We start from the raw sequence: 19,133 nt of genomic DNA on the forward strand, positions 1-19,133 counted from the left end.
TGGTGCCAGATTGGGCGAACGAGACTGGTGGGTGGGTGTTTTTTTTTTTTTTTTTGTGACAGTTAGACTGCTGCTTCTGTAAATAGTTATAAATATGGGCAAGTGGGATTTCAAAGTCTTTAAAAGGGGCTGCGTGGGGGATTTTTGTGTGAGTCGTTGATCAATAGAAAAACCTGATGATGGACTGTGTGGGTAAAGAGTATAGGAATGAAAAGGAAAGACGCGTCTGTTTGAAAACTGGATGTGAAACCATGTGATTTCTGCTAAAAACACAGATTAATTAGCTTTGTTACTTAGTGAATTAACTGAATGTATTATTTTTTTCCCCCCTGTAAATATGTGAGGGGGAGGGGAGCCATGCAGTATGGTTGCGGTCGGGGTTCTCTTTGCTATATTATCATTGTTTAGTAGACAAAAGGAGGAGAAACAAATACCAGCCAAGATGAGTCAGTTCAACACACGTACACACACACACACACACACACACACGTTCCCCCAATGTGCTCGACAGCACAGTTCAATTTTCTTTATCCAATTCCCTCGCACTTATCAGGAGCAACCAGCCTATCAGCAGAGGGAACCCTCACCCTCGCCCCCTCCCCGCCCTCGCCCTCTCTGTCCAGACATTGCTGTTGTGAGGATGAAATGTCTGTTTTATTAAAAGTGCCGTTGAAGCACAACAGTGACCTTCGATGTTTGATTTTGTCATTCCAATCATATGAGCAGAGATGTTAATACGTTCTCATAGCGAGGGGTTATTCCAGAGCACTGATTATACAGAGAGGTCCTGCTGACAGCTTCGGTTCGGTTTGTTACGATTCAAATAGGAATTTCAAAAGCACTGACTAACAACACTTCTGTGATGACTAACAATGCCACTGACATCCTGATGCAACTGAGCAAATCCCTCAGCTATTATCCACTGCCTTATTATGGCATGCTCCAAAGGCAGTGAGGACATTTATTATCATTCTTATTTCAAAACACAACTACTTACATGTCTGACAGTTCTGCTTTTATCAAAAATTTAAAAAATAATAATAATAAAGCTTTCAACTGTAAAGGATCGTCATTAGGGTCCCATTGCTGATGGCGTTTATGCTCATGTGCCAAGTCTGAGGGCCTGAAACACACAAGTAGTAATTTACCGTTAAATGCCCAATTTCACAATATTTTATGAGTGGTAATAATTAAATAGTGTCGAGATACACAGGCAATAATCAGCAGGAATGGGGTCGTTCTTTATATACAGAATAAATCTGTTGCATTTATAGTTTGACACAAAGGCCTATTTAATCATTTTAGTTTTTTAGAAATTCAAAAATGTGTGGTTTTCTAGCAATATCATACCATTCAGAGTTTAAAAAAAAAAAAAACACTTTAATAGAAAATAATTAAAAGGAATTAATTCATGTTTTTGTTGGCTGTGCCCACCTTGAAGCTCTCTAGCACCCCCCGGGGGAGGCCCACCACACACTTTGTGACACACAGTTTATTGTTGTGCATACAAGCAAGGATTTCAATTGATTTACTAACTTATGTCAGGCTTTCACTATATGCTTGGGGCCTATTTTGAGGCAAAATTACAAAACAATAGGCATTAAAACATACAGTAGAGCCTCACAAATAATGTGCTTTGATTGTACTATGAGTTGAAGTGGTAATGATGAAACGAAGACAACAACCCTTAAAAAATGTAATCTCTGAGAAATGTTTCTAATAAATTGTTAATTGGCTTTTTGGCTAATGAAAGTATAGTCATAACTCTATGTTTAAAACATTTCCCAGAAATAATAGTGTGTCACAAAGTCACAGTCTATATAATAAGGGACACGGGGGGGAAAAAAGGCAACAGTCCACCGGTGTTGGTGTTTCACACTTTCTTTTACTGTAACACACGCAGACTGCAATCGAACAATCACCTTCCAATAATCCCCCACAGTAAATGATTCACGTTACATACTGGTAGGAGAGGAGTCACACTTCAGAGGTTCAGAGGCATCATTCACAGTTGCTCATTTTGTTTGAGATTTATCGTTGGCATCCCCACTCGGTTTGTCTTGAAGGGGTTTCTTGGTTTGACCGGTTTCAGTTTCAGACTGAGAGGCAGCAGGCTTCTCCCCGTCTTCTGGTGCAGCCGTCTCCACATCAGGTTTAGTTTGAGGAGAGCCGCTGGGAACAGCCGCTGAGTCCTTGTCGACGGAGACTTCAGGTACCGCAGCCTCTCCACCCTCTGCTGCTGTGCTCGTTTTGGACTCGGCTTCCTTGGCAGTAGCCTCCGTGGCAGCTTCAGCGTCTACGGTGGTAGTCTCTGTTGGTAAAGGACCTTGAGCTGCAAGCTCTGTGGCAATATCCGCAGCAGCTTTCTGAGTCTCCTCAACGACCTCAGAGACTGGTGCTTCGGGTTCTGTGGCGATTTCTGTTAAGGTTTCTTTACTCTGTATGACATCTGCTTCCTTGGAAACCTCTGTGGTGGCGGCTTCCAATTCCTTTTCAGCAGGTTCGACAGGTGGAGGCTCTTTAATGGTCTCTGCAGTCAAAGCCTCTGCATCTGGGATCACCTCCACGGCTTCTGTTTCTACTGCACTTTCTTTTGGTGTTGCTTCAGGTTCACTGGCAGCGACCTCAGTCATCACGGGTTCAACCTCTGTCTCCACACTCTGTGACTCGATCTCAGTCTCTACCGCTCCAGCCTGTTCTGGTGCATCCGATGGGTCCGAGGAAACTTCACCCTTCGCAGCCACACTTTCTGTTGGTTCACCCTCCTTCGTTACTGCTGTCTCAATCTCCTCAGCAATAGCGCCTACAGCATCAGCCACTTTGGCGACATCAGCTGCTATGGACTCGGCTTCTTTTACAATGTTTGCCACGGACTGAGTTACTCCAGCTACATCGGTTAAAATGTCTTCCGCTACCTTTACAGTATCTGATGCCGGTTCCTCAGCAGCCTTACTGGCTTCAACACCATCAGTAGGCTGGGCTGCTGCTTCGCTTTCCTGAACTATTGTGTCCTGAGAGGGTCCAGCAGCTGTAGCCTCTGGCTCCTGGACGACATTGGAGACAACGGCATCCAATTCCTTTTCGAGTGGAACAGCAGAGACAGGTGAAGAGTCTGTGACTTCTTCAACCTCCTTCATCTCCTTAACTACTTCTGTTTTCTCAAGCTCCTGAACTAAATCAGCAGCTGGCTCCTCTTTACCCACAGCGGCCGTTTCCTGTGCAGCGGAAGCTGCCACTTCCTCCTGAGCCTCAACGGACACCTCAGGTACAACGGTGTCTGCAGCTGTTCCTTGAACCTCCTCAGTCAGATCCTTAGCAACCTCAACCTCCCGCACCAATGGAACAGCCGTAACCATCTCGATAGGAGCCACCGGTTCCGTTTCACTCAAGACGGGTGCTTCTACTGCTTCACTTTCCTTGACCAACGTGGTTGCTTCTTGGAGGATAACATCTGCTTGCACCTCTGGAGGTGCCGTGGCCGCTTCCGCCAGCGCTGCGCTTTTCACGGCCTCCACCAGTGGGAGGACTTCCTGTGCGGTTGGGGCCGCACCTTCACTTTGTACGAGTGAATCAGCTTTCTGCGCAGACACACCTGCAGCCATCCCCTTGGGGAGGAGCACGCCGACCTTGCCAACGCCCATGCCTGCTTCCATAAGCAGCCAATCCATTTTCTGTGCGTGCTGCATGACGGCATCGTCAACTCTTGAGTCGATCATTGCTTCGGTCAAAACTCCGTCTTCAGAGGAGTAAGCAGCAGCCTATGCAGAAATTCAACTTATTAGGGACCTTCTTTTTTTTGGCAAAACAACTTCATATTTTGTATCAGACAATGTTTTTATTAACTTACCTGCCAGGCCACACCAAGCTTGGATATTTCACGACCGGACATGCCAACTGATCGCTTTGCAATGTCGGTACATTTTTCACCATAGTCGAACTGAGCCAACTTTAATCTCCTGAGGAGTTCAAGCACAGGAGGTTTGTACAATAAATTGCATTTTAAAATGTTTTTTTAATCTCTTTCCAATAATTGACCGTATGTTTCGTGGTTTTAACCAAAGCAGTTGGTCAAGTGATCTGCTACTCTGGAGCACTACACATCATTTCATATCAGCAATAAGTAACATTCATGCGCCAATGTGGCTTCAGGCTTAAACACATATTATACTCTGTTATGCAATCAGAGCCAGTGAGGTGATCTCAAGGGGCCAATATTCTCCTTTGTGGTGATAAATCACCTCAGCTACGCAACAGCCACACTGGCTCTTGGTGTAATACAAGAAGGATACTCACTGTCTCCCTGCGGTGGCAGGACCCAGCACAAATTTATCGAAATACAATCGCACCAGCCGTTCCCTCTCTTCCAGACCCGGTAATGCAAAGTTCACTATCTCATCGATGCGGTCATTAATGGCCCAGTCAAACTGCTCTGGCTGGTTACTGGCGAGGACCAGCATGAACCTGACAGGAGAAAACGAGACTGCTTAGACCCGGCCAGTGACCTTTTCAGTCACGGCGATGACCTTTCCGTGGCCAGCCGTGCACAGTGAGTGAAGCGAGACACCAACTTGTTGCTCTGCTCCCCGGTGCGGTACAGGAATGCATTGAGAGTGGCTCTGAGGTCCTCGCTGATTTTCTCCTGCAATGCAAAAAGCATGACTCACGAATCTATGACTAAAAAGCACGGGGGATCATCATCACCATCATCATGCATATGGCACTGCAGCTGAACTCACTGTGGCTCGCTTCCGCAGAAAAGCGTCGGCCTCATCTACAAAAAGCAAGAGGCTGCAGAGAACATCAAAGAGAGTCAGCTTCCGAATGGACATTTACTTCACGGCCTTTTTTTTTTTTAATTAGCCACTAAAATAATAGCAGCTCTGTATGCAACATCGTACACACTCTTCCCTATTCGGGTCAATAATAATACACATCGTTGTGCTAATTCATTAATTGTTGATGGAGCAAATAAAGTAGCTTACCCCCGCCCGCTGGTGTTGGCCCAGTCAAACACCTTGTGCATGGCAGTGACTCCATCGCGCCCCATGGGTGCCACGTCCCCACCTGTCATGATGGCAAAGTCCATTCCTGAGTGCAGAGCCAGTTTCTGGAAGAGAGGCAAAAATTAAAAATAGTGCCACCGACTCAAGAATAGAACTATTAATATAAACATACATATATATATATTAACATTTGAATATATTCAATGCTATGAAAGAAGTGTATCCAATACTGATTGTGTCTCCCATCTCTGCTCATTCACTCAGTTTTGTTTCCTTAATAATTTTGCAGATCTGGTTCAACGCTGATAAAATGAGAGCTTAACTTCCTGTGAAGTGTTGTCATAGATCTGAGCCAAGCTATTGTAAAATATGGAACATTTTTCCATATTTTATAGCACGTAAGAAACACTTCAGCAAAGCAAATGTGAAGATTTCATAAATGTGGTCATTCGTCTGATGCAAACTTTAATTTAAATGAAATAAGAAACTAGTTAGAAGTTAGAAAATATTAAAAAAAAAAAAAAAAGTCAAATTGAAGCGGTGTTTGACCAAGTCAAACCTTTGCAAAGAGAGTTTTCCCCGTTCCTGGTGGCCCATACATCAGGATGTTTCTGTACAAGCCCTTGTTCTGCCTGGTGTTGCGAGTGGCGATGGCAATGTCTCTCACTCGCTCCTCCAAAGCCGCCTGCGTGCGAAGCAGAGCCCACGGAAATTTAACATTCAACGCGAGAACACATGAATATGAAACACGGTACATCTCGGTATGATACGTCCATGTGTCTTGCGAGTCACTCACACTGAGCACCACACCCTCCAAAGCATCCTGGGGTCTGCTTCTCAGGCGCTTGGCCGTCTGAAGGGAACAGCAGGATGACTTGTTTTAACACCAAATCATTTCACAGTCCATCTATTGTCACGTTGGCGTATGAACGTCACCGAAATCAAAACACTGGCAAGCAATCATTGGCTTGTGCTTTTCTCCAGTCGTCGCACACTGTGGAAACATTTAAAGGATGTGCAACAAACCGACGACGACCCAGTGGAAATAATGTCATGGAGAATGTGATTTTGACAGTTTCCTGGGTTTGATGGCAGTGTTTCTTCACAAGTTTTTTTTTTTTTTTTTTTTTTTTTTAACGATCACCTATTCCTCAAAAATATACTATACTCACACATTTTTAATTTGTGTCACCCAGAATGCGTATTCAAATAAGTGATTTACGAATAATCCTGAAGGGTTCTTTTACCAGCAGCCATATATCCATTAACTTTTTAAAAATACATCATAACTTAAAAAAAATTACAAATAAAGTCTTATCTTACAGCAAGCAGTTCACCAAAATCCTTTTTTTTTTCTGAATTGGATTTATAGTAAATGTAATGAAACACACACACACATCAACATAAAAACAGATACACACCTCGCTTGTGCTTTGAAAGAAAAAGTCTCAAACTAACCCTTCATTCATTTGTTTCGATGCCTTTGAATCCTAAAATACAAGTTCGTTTATCGAGTTTATCAATGGAGTGTGAGATTTCACAGCTCTGCTTTACTTCCAGATACAATCTTTTGAGATAATTTCTCCAGCCTGTTGTTGAATTAACTTCAGTCACTGTGACAGGGAGAAAAACAAAAACCAAAAAAAAAAAATAATAATAATCCACAGCCAACAACCAGAAGTGGGCAGTCGAGGAAATGAGTGTGGAAATGTGTGTGTAAACGGACCTTTATCGGGTGCTTCACGGCCTCAGCCACAGTTAACCTGGAGGTCTCTCGAACCAGAGAAGGTTTCCCCAAACGGGCCTCGATATATTTCCCAGCCACCGCCGTGGCGTTCCTGGCAGAGTACACTCCTGCTGCCAACAGGGTCAATCCAGCCACCTGTAAAGTCGGCGCATGTCTGAATACTGGACGGCAAATAAAACACACTTGCGCTTTTCAGGTTTAACAAAGCGTGACGGGTCCGATTGGGATTCACCGTGGCTGTGAGTTTATCCCAGTCGGAGACCAAGGCCCGGAATCCCTCCCCGAACACATCGCCGGCCGTCCTGCCGGGAACAAAAAAAAACAACACAATTATCACACTGGCTGGCTCCGCCATGGCAGCTCCAGCCACTGCAAGTCCTCTGGGATTCCATGTTTAACTACTCACAGTGAAGAGCGATGCTAGAAGACAACCTGCCAGTTACCCTGAGGAGTAAAAGGAGACGAGAAGTCATTGCGCTTTTACCTGATAGAGTCCAGGACGGTTTGCCTGTGTTCAGCAGCCTTCAGGCGGATCTGCTCCCTGATCAGGTCGGCGTTCTCCCGCTCCACCTGAGCCCGGGCTTTGGCCTCGGCCTCCACACGCAGCAGGTCGTTCTTGTGCCTCAGCTCCATTTCATGTTCAATGGTCGCTGAAAGGAAAAATTCAAAATGTGGACTTTACTGGCGCCTGAACTGAACTGAGTCGATCGTTGCATGATGAAAAGGTGCAGGTATTTTCATTATGTAATAAAATAAAACAGCATTTCTTGCTTTTCCATTTGGTGACAGAGTGAATGTTTTACATACACGCATGTAGGCATAGTGTTCCCCATTGACTCAACCACTATTAAAGCTGAAGTTAATTCTAAAATACATCTATGGCCACTTGCTCACTTCACATTCTTATGACGCATCCACCGTCTCCTGAGTCAAAATGGCTCCGGCTCACTGCTAAATTTCTTAAACTAAGAGGAAAAAGGTCCACACGACTGGTGACACTGCATCAACTTGGAACATTTTAGACTTAAAAACCTAATAAAGAAAATGAGTTAACAACAGTGTAAAGTCAACTGATAAATCAGGACAAGAGCGACTTATTTAACATTACAAATAAAAAGTAAACCTCAAACGTTTTGCTTCCCTTAAATCAAAGTCACTAAAATACAAAGAGCATGTTGTTTGAGCAATCTATATCTCTGCAAACTGACAGTTTTTAACCAAATCAAAAAGCTTGGGGTGACAATTGAACTGGTTTATCATGACAAATGTTCTAATCACCAGTGGAGAAGCGACATAGCATCACACATAATATAACGTATCGAGGCATGTAGTCTATAACAGATAAGTTATTTGGTCAGCTCTAATTCAAAGCCGGTACCTTTCCTCATGCCCTCCTGCTTGGAAACAGACTCTTCTTGTTTGCGCAGGTTCTCTTCATTGAGGAATTGCTGCGGACACATAAATCATACGATTATTGCTCCTTCGAGGCAGAGCTGCTGGTCATGTTCAGCGTGGATACACAAGTATTACCTGTTGCCTGAGCTGGTCGTCATACCTCTGCCTGGCAAGTTTGTCTTGATATTGCGCCCTCTGGCGGCGAGAGACAAAACAACTCGTCACAACCAAGAAACAATGGAAAGCGTCAAACAATCCTCGTGCATGGACAGAACTGGACAAAGGTTTTTCACAAGTGTGGCAATGACTGCTCTCAAAACTGGATGTGTCAGTAGTATTTTACCACTTAACGTAAGGAAAGGTGAATGAACACAAAAGAGATTGGTATTTAGTGTGTGTGATCATCCTTTGAACCAAAACACCAATTCTTCTGTTAACCTTTTTTTTTTTTTTTTAAGGATTTCTGGAGGAAGTCTGTCAACAACAGGGTTCTGCCACGTGACCCTGTAGTAGTGGCTCCTTAAAGCTTTCACCAAATTATACTTTTTAATAATAATTTTATTTACACACCATTTATTTTATTAAATGATTTTTGTCTCCAAGATTAAACAATCAAAACTGATTAGAAAAGAGATAAAATGGCTGACATGTCCTTCCCGTGGCCGTAAGACTCCATATATCCTCACTGTAAACAGCATTTGCAGTGTTTTGGTTAATTTGATCCTTTCTGTGCTTATATTGTTCATTGTTTCGCCTGTACATTTTAATATTTAAAGTTACCTATTTAGTTCTCATCCTGTCTTATTTGATATTCAACTTCTTTCCATCTATCTTGTGTGGAGCAAGGCTTAAAGGAATTTCCCTTTGGGATTGATAAAGCATTTCTATTCTATTCTAAAATTTCAAAATTGTCTAAAAAAAAAAAAAAAAGGTACAAAAACATCTGAAAATGTAGCAAAATGTTCACCAACCTAAATTGTAATTGAAACGCCACTAATGCAACATGGTATAGCTTTTGTCCGTGTTTTGAAAACTACAGTTCTACTGACATTTTCGAAGTGTTCACCTCATTTTAAAGGCTAAATGTGCTTTGCGGCTCCCGATAAATTTGATTTGGTGGGAAATGACCCAACATGGCTCTTTTGGGTGTCACACCAATACATCCATCACTCCTCATTAGTCTTTCTCCCCCATCATATGACTGAACCTGGAATAATCCTAGTGCTTGATGGTTCATTCATGCCTAAAACCTTCCTCGCGGCCATGCACATCTCATGTTCTGGTTTCTCTCCATACTGCCTGGTTTTGCTTCGTCTCCTCTGCCAGCGTTTTCCGTCGCTCTTCCCCCTGGAGCTGGATCTGCTCTCCTTTCAGTTGCTCCAAACCTGCTTCATACTCCTGTTGAACAGTGTTCAGTTATCCTCTTCACTCACATACAAGAAATCTACACAGTGGACACCACACAAATGACACCACCTACTTTTATTTTACTCTGATGCTCCAGCTGCACCGTCTGCTCCTGCATGCGAGCCAAATCCAGCGCTTCTTTAGCATGGCCTGTTGAAATGAGAAATCCTTCAGTGACACTCTGGGTGGAACCTGCAGAGGAACATGCTTGAACCCTGCCCACACGTGAAATGCTGCAGGACTCAACTTTTTTGTGTGAGCAGAAATCAAATGGTGACTCAAGTCAATGGCAGAAAAGCCAAACGTGTGGTTCACAGGCCATGGGTAAAAATACCCCCCCCCCTCCCCCCCATGCATGTTCATGTGCACATGCTGACAAGCAGCCATGGCATGTGAGGGACAGACAGGTGAGGGGCTGAGCTGAGCTGAGCTGAACTGGAAGGGACACTTTGTTCTCCTCAGCTCAGATACCACGCCCACCAACCCCTTCAAAAATCTACAACTTCTGTGCACACTGCATGGAGGTCAAATACACACAGACGCTGCAAAATGCATGTAATGCGAAGTTTTCTATGACGCGGTCAATAATCATTGTGTAGTATGTACTGTGTAAACAAACTGTGGACTTTCATTCATAATAAATAAAAGACACATGTTGGTATACGTTGCGTTTAGGTAGAAAGACTTGAGAAAACTCGTGTATTTGGGCATTAAGAGTAGTTGAGCGCAACAAAAAGTACAATTAAAGAGTTTTCCAACAAGTTTTCCATCAAGCAGAAGCAAAGTATCTTTGTTGTGGTCAAACTGTCACACACGTGATTTGTCGAGGTCCCTTGCAGCCTTCGCAGCTCTCTCCAGCCCGGTCGGGTCGAAGTTGCTCCACTTGTCCCCGGGCTTGTCTCCCCCGGATCCCCTAGCGGATCCCGCCCCGGCCCCTTCAGCCGGTGCGGCCGCAGCCTGCTCCTCCGCCGGCGGCGTCCCGGAACCTTTCCTCCAGCCGAAGAGCCACGACATGCTGTTGCTGATCGGTCCGGGCTGCAGGCTTCAGTGTGTTCCAGTGTTCCACACACAGCATCGCTCTTTCCTGCACACATGGCGTCAAGAACAGCGCCTTCACAATAATAGTCTGATCGTGTAGTTTCTGGTAAAAAGTGGAGGAGTACATGAGGATGAGTGTCTGACTGAGGTACTGATGACGCAAAGCATCACTTTCAGTTGATGCTTGGTTGCTTTTTTTTTTTTTTTTTTTAAATCTCTTCGTTTCTCAATCATGTTGCACTTTTAAGGGCTTTCATTTTGAAAAGCAGTGACTACTTTTTTTTTTTTTTTTTTACTTTGCCACTGTACTTAGGCAGGTCTTTCAGATATTTGTACATATTTCTGAATTTACTTTTCTGTTTTTATTTTTCGAAACAAATATCTACATTTTCTCCCCCCTGCAGTCTGCAAACTGCCTCAAACGTTTAACTTCATAGAGACTCAGTTGACTTGGTTGATAAATCAGTTATAGAGAAGCTATGAGGCTCTTATATATTGTCTTTGTCCATTTTTATTATATATCTCAATACCTATTGTTGGTGATTTTCCCACTACTTTTGTTGTATGGTTCCTTTTTGTATATACAAATAATGTTATTAGTATGATACCTCATATAATATTGATGTTGGATCTATTCTATTCTGTTCTATTCTATTATTTCTTCATCTTCCTTATTGGTATTATACAGTAATAATTGTTTTTACTACATGTATGTTACATTTGTTTACATCTATCTATCTATCTATCTATCTATCTATCTATCTATCTATCTATCTATCTAATCACTCAACATATCTCAAAAAGTCATAAATCTTCAATAAAGTGGAATCATATTTTGAAATGTATTTTTGTACATTTCTGTACATCCTATTTTTACCTTACTTACCAAGCTGAATGTGTTCTATATCTTCATCACCTTAGTTTGCAGGACTGTCACAGATCTTTTTGGTTTTAATGTAATCCAGTGAAGAGACCAACAATTAGACGTAGAAAGTGAACAGACAAGTACATCTCCTTGTATTTTGCTTGAATCCTGCTACAACTACAAGTAGAAGCATTGTTCTTAAAAATCAAGTAAAAATAAATTGTAGTTTTCCCAGAAAACTACTCAAAATAAGATTTACTATTTAACTTTTTAATTCCACTGTCAACAGCAGGGATCCAGTTTAATGAAATGGGATATAATATCTATATTGAAAGCACATTTTGCAAATAAGCAACAGTTTGATTGAAAATGTACTCTTGGATTAACAAAACAAATGTAATATACAAGTTATTGGTTTCCTCTAAGTTGGAGAAAAATACATGTTGGACAATGTGCACGTGTCAACATGTCTCTTAAAAAAAAAAAATCCGATAAATAAAAGTGCACTCAGCTACTGTGACATTGTGCTCTGGAATCCTCTTTGTCAGGTTAGGTAAGGTTATGACCACTGCCATTGAGTAGAAATCCTACATTCTGCCAAAACAGCCTTCAGACTTGTTTCACTAACATGTCCTATATTAAAAAGATCATCTTTATAAATCACCTCACTCATCAGGATGATATTTTCCCCCCCTTCTCCTTCCCACTATTTATTCTCCTTTCTTGACCTCGTTTCTGGCTCCCTTGTTGCATTCACGACCTTTTTCACAAACTCCCAACTTCAAACTTTTAAACGCAAACCCCTGCATCTTTATATGTCGTGATCAGTAGCAGGAGCCTCCTGCTTCTTTGATCTTTCCTCAAGTTCCCTTTTGTTTAAGCGCTTCTTCTTGGTCTCGCTGCACTTTGTTCTGCAGGAAGTCTTTCTGCTCGCTCATAATCCCCATTGTATTGCATCTGTAAGTCCACTGGACTCATTCCAATTTGCTCAATACTGCAAAACTTTGTGTGTCTGGCTCCTTGTTCATTTGAGACTAGTTGGTCAAATCTGACCTCATAGGCTGTTTATACTTTTTATGGAACATCAAATGTTAATTTTTTAGACAAGAGGGGTTTAGCCTGCCTTGGAATGAAATCATGCTCATTGTTTTTTTTTTTTAGAATAAGTAATTTTTTTCAGTTGCAAGTCTCAGTACAATGTAGTTCTATAGATATATTTGGTTTGTCTGTCATGTCTATTTTATTATTTGAGTTTGGTATTCAGCTTATGATGTATATGATTTAATAATTTCACTGATTGTCTTATTGGGACACTACACACACACACACACACACACACACACACACACACACACACACATTTAATTATTTTAATAACGATTGCAAAAAATTGGTGACATTGAATGAATGAATGAATGAATGATGCAATATTATTTTACATAAAACATGCAAATTGGAAAAGTGGTGCGAGGAAGCACAAACTTATTAAATCTTATTTCTTTTCCCAAAGTCATTTAAAATGAAGAGGATTCATATTATTATGATAAATGCTTCACTACAATGTTACAAAAAACAGAAATGCAATAAAGAGCAAAACGTGGATTTACTGAAGTCAAGTTGGAAAAGAAAAAATATTTTGGTTCAAATCCAGTCTTTTAATCAAACCTTAATTTCACTTTCTCCACTGACATTTCTATGATATTCAATGTTCATATGATGAAGTATTTCCTTCCCTTTCATTGTCTTTTCTTTACTGTTTTTAGACAGATCTTTTACTTTATTTCTTGGGTTGTTGGCACTTAATTCATCATAAGGCACTTTGAACTGAGCCAGCCTTAATGTGAAACTATAAAAACGTAGATGGAATTAGTAAATTGCATGATGATGTGCTTCAAGTATGTTGCTGCATGTTTCTTCGATGACAGGTTGCCTGCTGTCTGAGTTATACTTCCCAGAAGTGTGAGGCTCGCTGGCCTACCACTTGCATAACCAGCACCACAGTTGACTTGGAAGAAGTGATCTGCAAATGTAGGGGTTGGGGACACTTTGAGTAAAAACAGGTGGATAATATAAAGATGCTTTATTATGATAACCGTAAATGTGCTTGTAGAGGTCAGTTGTGACAAATATCACTGACTGTCTTACATTCACTTTACACAGGGGGCTTATTGAAATATTTTTTAAGAATGAAGGGTTCAACCCTTTTTGACCCCTCAATTATGACTCAGTAGATTATTCAAATTTCACAAAATAGTTATTACCTTCTAACTGTGTTGAACATGGTCCCTGTTTTAAAACAATACATAATCAAAGAAAATGGTCAAAAAGCAGTAGTTGTGTGATTATGAGGAGCTAAAAGCAGAAGTTGTCACATTTTCTGTAAACCCTCAAAACCCCACTGAAGTTTTGCTCATCAATGTGCAGCACTAGTATTTTATGAATCTTGTTTTAGTGCGAGGTTGATTAGTCTGTAAGAAATGTGAAGAAATTAGAAAATGACCAATGGCCTCTTGCCCCATGAGACATTAATTGTTGTAGAAATCTGTATCTAATACAAGTTTAAGAAGTGTTTTGACTTGTTTGGATGTGTTACACACACAGCCTGCAGTACACCGTGATCTCATGTAACTGACCCTCAGCAGCAGCAGCAATGAGAGTTGTGAAAGAACCTCGTATATGCGCTGCATTCAAGTGCTGTCGGACATATATTATCAGTATAAACCAATAAAGTATATATCTATGAAGAAATTCGGTGTTTTTATAGGTAATGTTCACAGATGCTATAATTTTGCTTAATGCTTAATTTTATGGATGGTCTAAATATTCATCCTCCGTACTCACAGAAACTGTTGGGTGGGAAATTCAGAGATGGCGGAAAAATCTGGATGTTTTAAATGCAACATCGCTGACGCAGTGCGTTGCTCCTTACGTTCGCGCACGAGGAGGGCGGGGCTCGTGCTTAAATGCAGAGGTGCTGAGAGACGGCAGAGGCGTCCTGTGAACCCTGCTGAGCGGAATACTATCGAAAACACAGCTCACTGTCATCAAGATGTCGGTGGTTTGTCTCAGCAGGAATCTCCTGGCCATCAGGAACTCCGGGATGATGGTGGTGAGTCTCTTGTAGTTTTTCACTGAATCTTGCTTCCCCGAACTAAATCCAGTCATTACAAAGTCATGAGAGCCAATCTGCATTCACATCTCAAAACCGCTTCATATTCAACGAAGCATGTTAAAACTACGTGTTGCCATACGCTGTGCTACTAAAAGTGTTCAGTCGGTGTATTTAGGTCCGACTTTATTGTCCAGAAAGAGTCAGTTAGGTAACCAAAGGCAGCAAGTGATGTAACACTGAATGGCAGTTCACCCAAGTTGCCACTAGAGGGAGACTCAGCAGCGGCTAAGGCAACAACAATGGCAGTAATTCAACCGTTATAATAGACAAAACACGACAATAATAACAATGATGCTCTCGGTTCAGTAATGAAATAGTTTTTGACGACTAGTTTCTTTTATTTTGCAATGGATAGTTCTATTGTATTTTACTGTTGTTCTTTCAGATACAAACACAATTGTATTATTATTGTTGTTTATTTGAGCTGATGTGTTCGCTCTCTTGCAGTGGAGGATAGAATTACAAAGATCAGCTGGTTTGAACTTTGGTTGATGTAACCAACAGAAAGGTCACATAATGGTGTACTCCCTTTTGCATAGGTCAACGTTTTATTCTATTTTAACTTGATCACATATGGAAAGTACGGAGCCCCTCTTGTGACATTGGTGAAAAAAATATTATTGCTTAATAACGCGTGGCCACGCGTTATTAAGCAATAATATTTTTTTCACCAATGTCACCAGAGGGGCTCCGTAGGAAAGGGATCAAATATAATATTTGATCAATATCCTCGTTTGATGGATATGTGTTTATTTATTTTGCTTGTCACTGGTTGGCCAGATGGTTCGGTATGCTCAGACTGCAGCAGCTCCGGCTCCTGAGCCCAGGATCAAAAAGTTCCAGATCTACCGCTGGGACCCTGATACCGCCGGAGACAAACCACGGATGCAGACATATGAAATTGATCTAAACACGTAAGTCAAAAATAGATCAGTGAACAAAAAATTTGCGGACGGGTGTTTGATCGCTTTGGATCACATTTCTGTTACTGTAGCTGTGGTCCAATGGTGCTGGACGCCCTCATCAAGATCAAGAATGATCTGGACCCCACGCTCACGTTCAGACGATCCTGCCGTGAGGGTGAGAAAGACTCAACAGGAACTTCATCATGGAAACTGGTTGAAGAACAATATTGGTAGAGTTGTGGTCGTGAAATAAATTGATTACAAGTCCGAATTAAATATGTGATTTTCTTCAGGCATATGCGGTTCGTGTGCCATGAACATAAATGGAGGAAACACACTGGCATGTCTCAACAAAATCGACATCAACACCAGTAAAATCACCAAAATCTACCCGCTCCCACACATGTACGTGGTCAAGGACCTGGTGCCCGTAAGTACTAATAGGTACTACAATAAACCTTGTGTCTCTATTGGAAAGAGCTCAAACGGATGTGATTTGACCAATACCCCACTACAGTATGTGGTGCATTCATCTCTAAGGTTTGTATACTTCTTCCGTTCTTCCCCACAGGATATGAGCAACTTCTACGCGCAGTACAAATCCATAGAGCCATACCTGAAAAAGAAGGATGAGAGTAAAGAAGGCAAAGACCAGTATTTCCAGTCAGTGGAGGACAGGCAGAAACTGGTAAATGATCTCTCCGTGTGGCCAGCACACACACACACACGCACACACAGAAAGAAAGAAAGAAGCCTTTGCGGAGAGAACGATGAATTGAACAGGATGGTTTGTGACTCTGATCTCAACAGGATGGCCTTTATGAGTGCATCCTCTGTGCGTGCTGCAGCACCAGCTGTCCGAGCTACTGGTGGAACGGAGACAAATACCTGGGGCCTGCTGTGCTGATGCAGGTGTGTACAAACAAACGTCTTCACACAAACACAGCTTCAACGTGAAGTATGACGTCAACACTGATGTAGATTTTAGAGTTTTAGAGGAACTACTCATCACAGTGTCCAGGATGTTATTTGCCCAGAAACCTGAAGGGAGATGCTTGCTTGAAGAAATCAGGATGATAAAGGAAAAAAAAATAAAGACAGAAACTGAGTTTAAGACTTAAATTTATTCCGTTAAAAGACACATTTAAAAGTAAATGTAATGAAGGCAGTTTAGCATGGTACAATGAGCTGTAGTAAAGGAGCACAGGTGTAACAGATGTAAAAGTTGCCGTCCTAAATGTGGCACAACATGACTTCTAAGTTCAAATAAAAGCTCCACATCATGTTGAGCTTTCTGAACCCTGCCGTCATCCGACAGGCGTATCGCTGGATGATCGACTCCCGCGATGAATTCACGGAGGAACGTCTGTCCAAACTTCAGGACCCCTTCTCGCTGTACCGCTGCCACACCATCATGAACTGCACCAAGACTTGCCCCAAGGTACTTGAAGGTTTTTCACTCACGGCTTTGCACCGAGCTTAAAGAGCTTCAGTGCGTCACTCTGTGTCTGGGTCACTGTCTGCAGGGACTCAACCCAGGAAAGGCCATCGCAGAGATCAAGAAAATGATGGCGACTTACAAAGAGAAGAAAGCTGCAGCTTCATGAGGATGGAGAAACAAAAGTATCTCGACGGCCTCTGAAATACTTCGATCCGAGTACGGAGGAACCGAGAGTCAACATGGACTCGGCCGACATCAGCACCTTGTATGAGTTTGGGGAGAGTCTGAGGCGTCAGTGTGTGAATGTGTTGGAGTGAGCGGGTGTCTGGGCGATCCAGCAGCTGAGTGCTTATGGTTCTCACCAGATGCTGTGAGCAGTGGGTCCCTGGTTCAATTCCTCACTGGCAGTAGGTTCACGATGTGTCATTCCTCTGCCCAGTTTCCTTCCCTTTCTGTCCATCTCCTCTGCACATCTCTCCTCAAGGCAGTGCATTGCATGTAAATATTGAGTGTCGTGACATGTTGGACCACAACTCTGCTTTTTGTCTGCATACTTATAGAACTCAGCTTGTAACAGATTGTATTTACACTGTTCATATTTAATTATTTGCTCAAATAAAAGGCTCATCTTAAGGACTGATTACATTTCCCTTATGTTTGTAGCTGATGCTACAGGAAACAACATGGGATCGAATGGAATGAGTTTCTAACTATTTTTGTGTAATGACGTAATTCATTATATATAATATGGGTCTAAGCTGGGTGATTAATGCCAAAAGGTGTATTTCAAAGGATGAAACTTCCTATAAGGAGAATTAGTGTCTCCAAATGACCCACAGATGTGATTGAGTGTGTTTGGTCGTCTCTCTTTCCTCTGTGATGGACTGGTGACCTGTTCAGGGTGTAACCTGCATTCACTGATCGTTAACTGGGATCAGTTCCAATGCCTCATGACTTTCAGTTTTATAAAGTGGTTTTGAGGATGGATAGAAACAGGAAACTACACATTAAGTATTTTTTCTCCCAGGTTAAAGTTTATTATCAGGAGTAAAACCAAACAATGTGACCAAGAAGATATGAGACATTAATTTTTCATACTAGTAGAATTAGAAAAGAAACCTTTCATAACCTTTGATTACTAAAGGCAATAAAGTTGCAATTATCACAGTGCTAGAAATAAACACAATGTAAAAAAAAAATACTGTATTGTTAATAATTCTAATATCCAGAATATTCTGTGTAAATCAAGAGCTTGTTAAGCTCCTTCGCATCAAATATGTGATGCTTAGAGTACAAATACCAAACAATATAATGTGAATTACGATGAATGAAGACATACTTTGTTTGCTTTGCTTTTCAAATCTACAGAATTCCCTATATTTACTCCATTATGATAAAAAAAATAAAAACCCCATCATTTCCATAGTGTGTTCATTTTGATAAAAAAATTGTATATGAGGAAACCATTTCTCTCTCAAAAAAAAAGTATCAGTTCAATATAAACTGCCCCAGTCTGTCCAACGAACACTGCTGGGTGGTCCCAGCTATGGTTAATAATAAAGAATTATACTGTGCTTTTAACTTCTTGACTGTTAATCACATTCACACATTCAAACACCATTGGAGGCGGCTGCCATGCAGGTGATCAATCCGTCCATTGGGAGCAGTTTCAAGTTCATATCTTGCTCAAAAGCACTTTGTCATGGACACCAGGAGATGGGGCACCAAACTAGCAACCTTCCAATTGTGAGATGGCTGCTCTAGCATCTGAGCCACACCCACCCGCTTTTATACTGCAAAAACATCTGCAATGTGTTTGCAGTTCACATGGTGAAGAGCAGATGACCGCTGAAGGTGGTGTGGCGGTTTCCATTATCATAAATTTGGCTATTTGGATAAAGGTGAAGAAACACAACGTCTCCGACTTCTAATAACAACACGACACCGTTGGAAGCTTTCTCAAAACCAGACAACCAATGTCCATATGCAAGAAGAATACGCTGTCCGTTCTTCAACAATATAACACCTGAAGGATGTGATGAATGTCCATGTGCACCAATGTGCATCTCAAAGTGGTAGGCTCCTCTCACTGGTGCTGTGAAAAAACCTGCAACACACATTTGGATGATGACATCAGGTGGGGTCATTGTTCATTTGCTG

At 41.7% G+C, this 19,133-nt stretch overlaps 2 protein-coding genes across 2 annotated transcripts; one reads left to right on the plus strand and one right to left on the minus strand.

The window, feature by feature from the left end:
* Window positions 1–1,880: 1,880 nt before the first annotated feature.
* On the minus strand, window positions 1,881–10,566 carry LOC308130056 (ATPase family AAA domain-containing protein 3-like; the record flags this gene model as incomplete). Its single annotated transcript, XM_080496238.1, has 16 exons — window positions 1,881–3,758; window positions 3,848–3,956; window positions 4,294–4,461; window positions 4,569–4,639; window positions 4,737–4,788; window positions 4,983–5,107; window positions 5,563–5,688; window positions 5,800–5,856; window positions 6,730–6,885; window positions 6,983–7,052; window positions 7,235–7,400; window positions 8,129–8,198; window positions 8,281–8,340; window positions 9,442–9,543; window positions 9,626–9,702; window positions 10,368–10,566. The coding sequence occupies 16 exons, from the start codon at window positions 10,564–10,566 to the stop codon at window positions 2,016–2,018; spliced, it is 3,351 nt and encodes a 1,116-aa protein (XP_080352364.1). The 3' UTR covers window positions 1,881–2,015.
* A 3,867-nt stretch (window positions 10,567–14,433) lies between these two features.
* On the plus strand, window positions 14,434–17,593 carry LOC308130822 (succinate dehydrogenase [ubiquinone] iron-sulfur subunit, mitochondrial-like). Its single transcript, XM_080497314.1, has 8 exons — window positions 14,434–14,564; window positions 15,408–15,541; window positions 15,622–15,707; window positions 15,826–15,962; window positions 16,104–16,220; window positions 16,343–16,444; window positions 16,851–16,973; window positions 17,059–17,593. The coding sequence occupies exons 1-8, from the start codon at window positions 14,505–14,507 to the stop codon at window positions 17,137–17,139; spliced, it is 840 nt and encodes a 279-aa protein (XP_080353440.1). The 5' UTR covers window positions 14,434–14,504; the 3' UTR covers window positions 17,140–17,593.
* Window positions 17,594–19,133: the final 1,540 nt, after the last annotated feature.

Source organism: Blennius ocellaris (genome assembly GCF_963422515.1).
Source record: "Blennius ocellaris genome assembly, chromosome: 5".
Lineage (NCBI taxonomy): Eukaryota > Metazoa > Chordata > Actinopteri > Blenniiformes > Blenniidae > Blennius > Blennius ocellaris.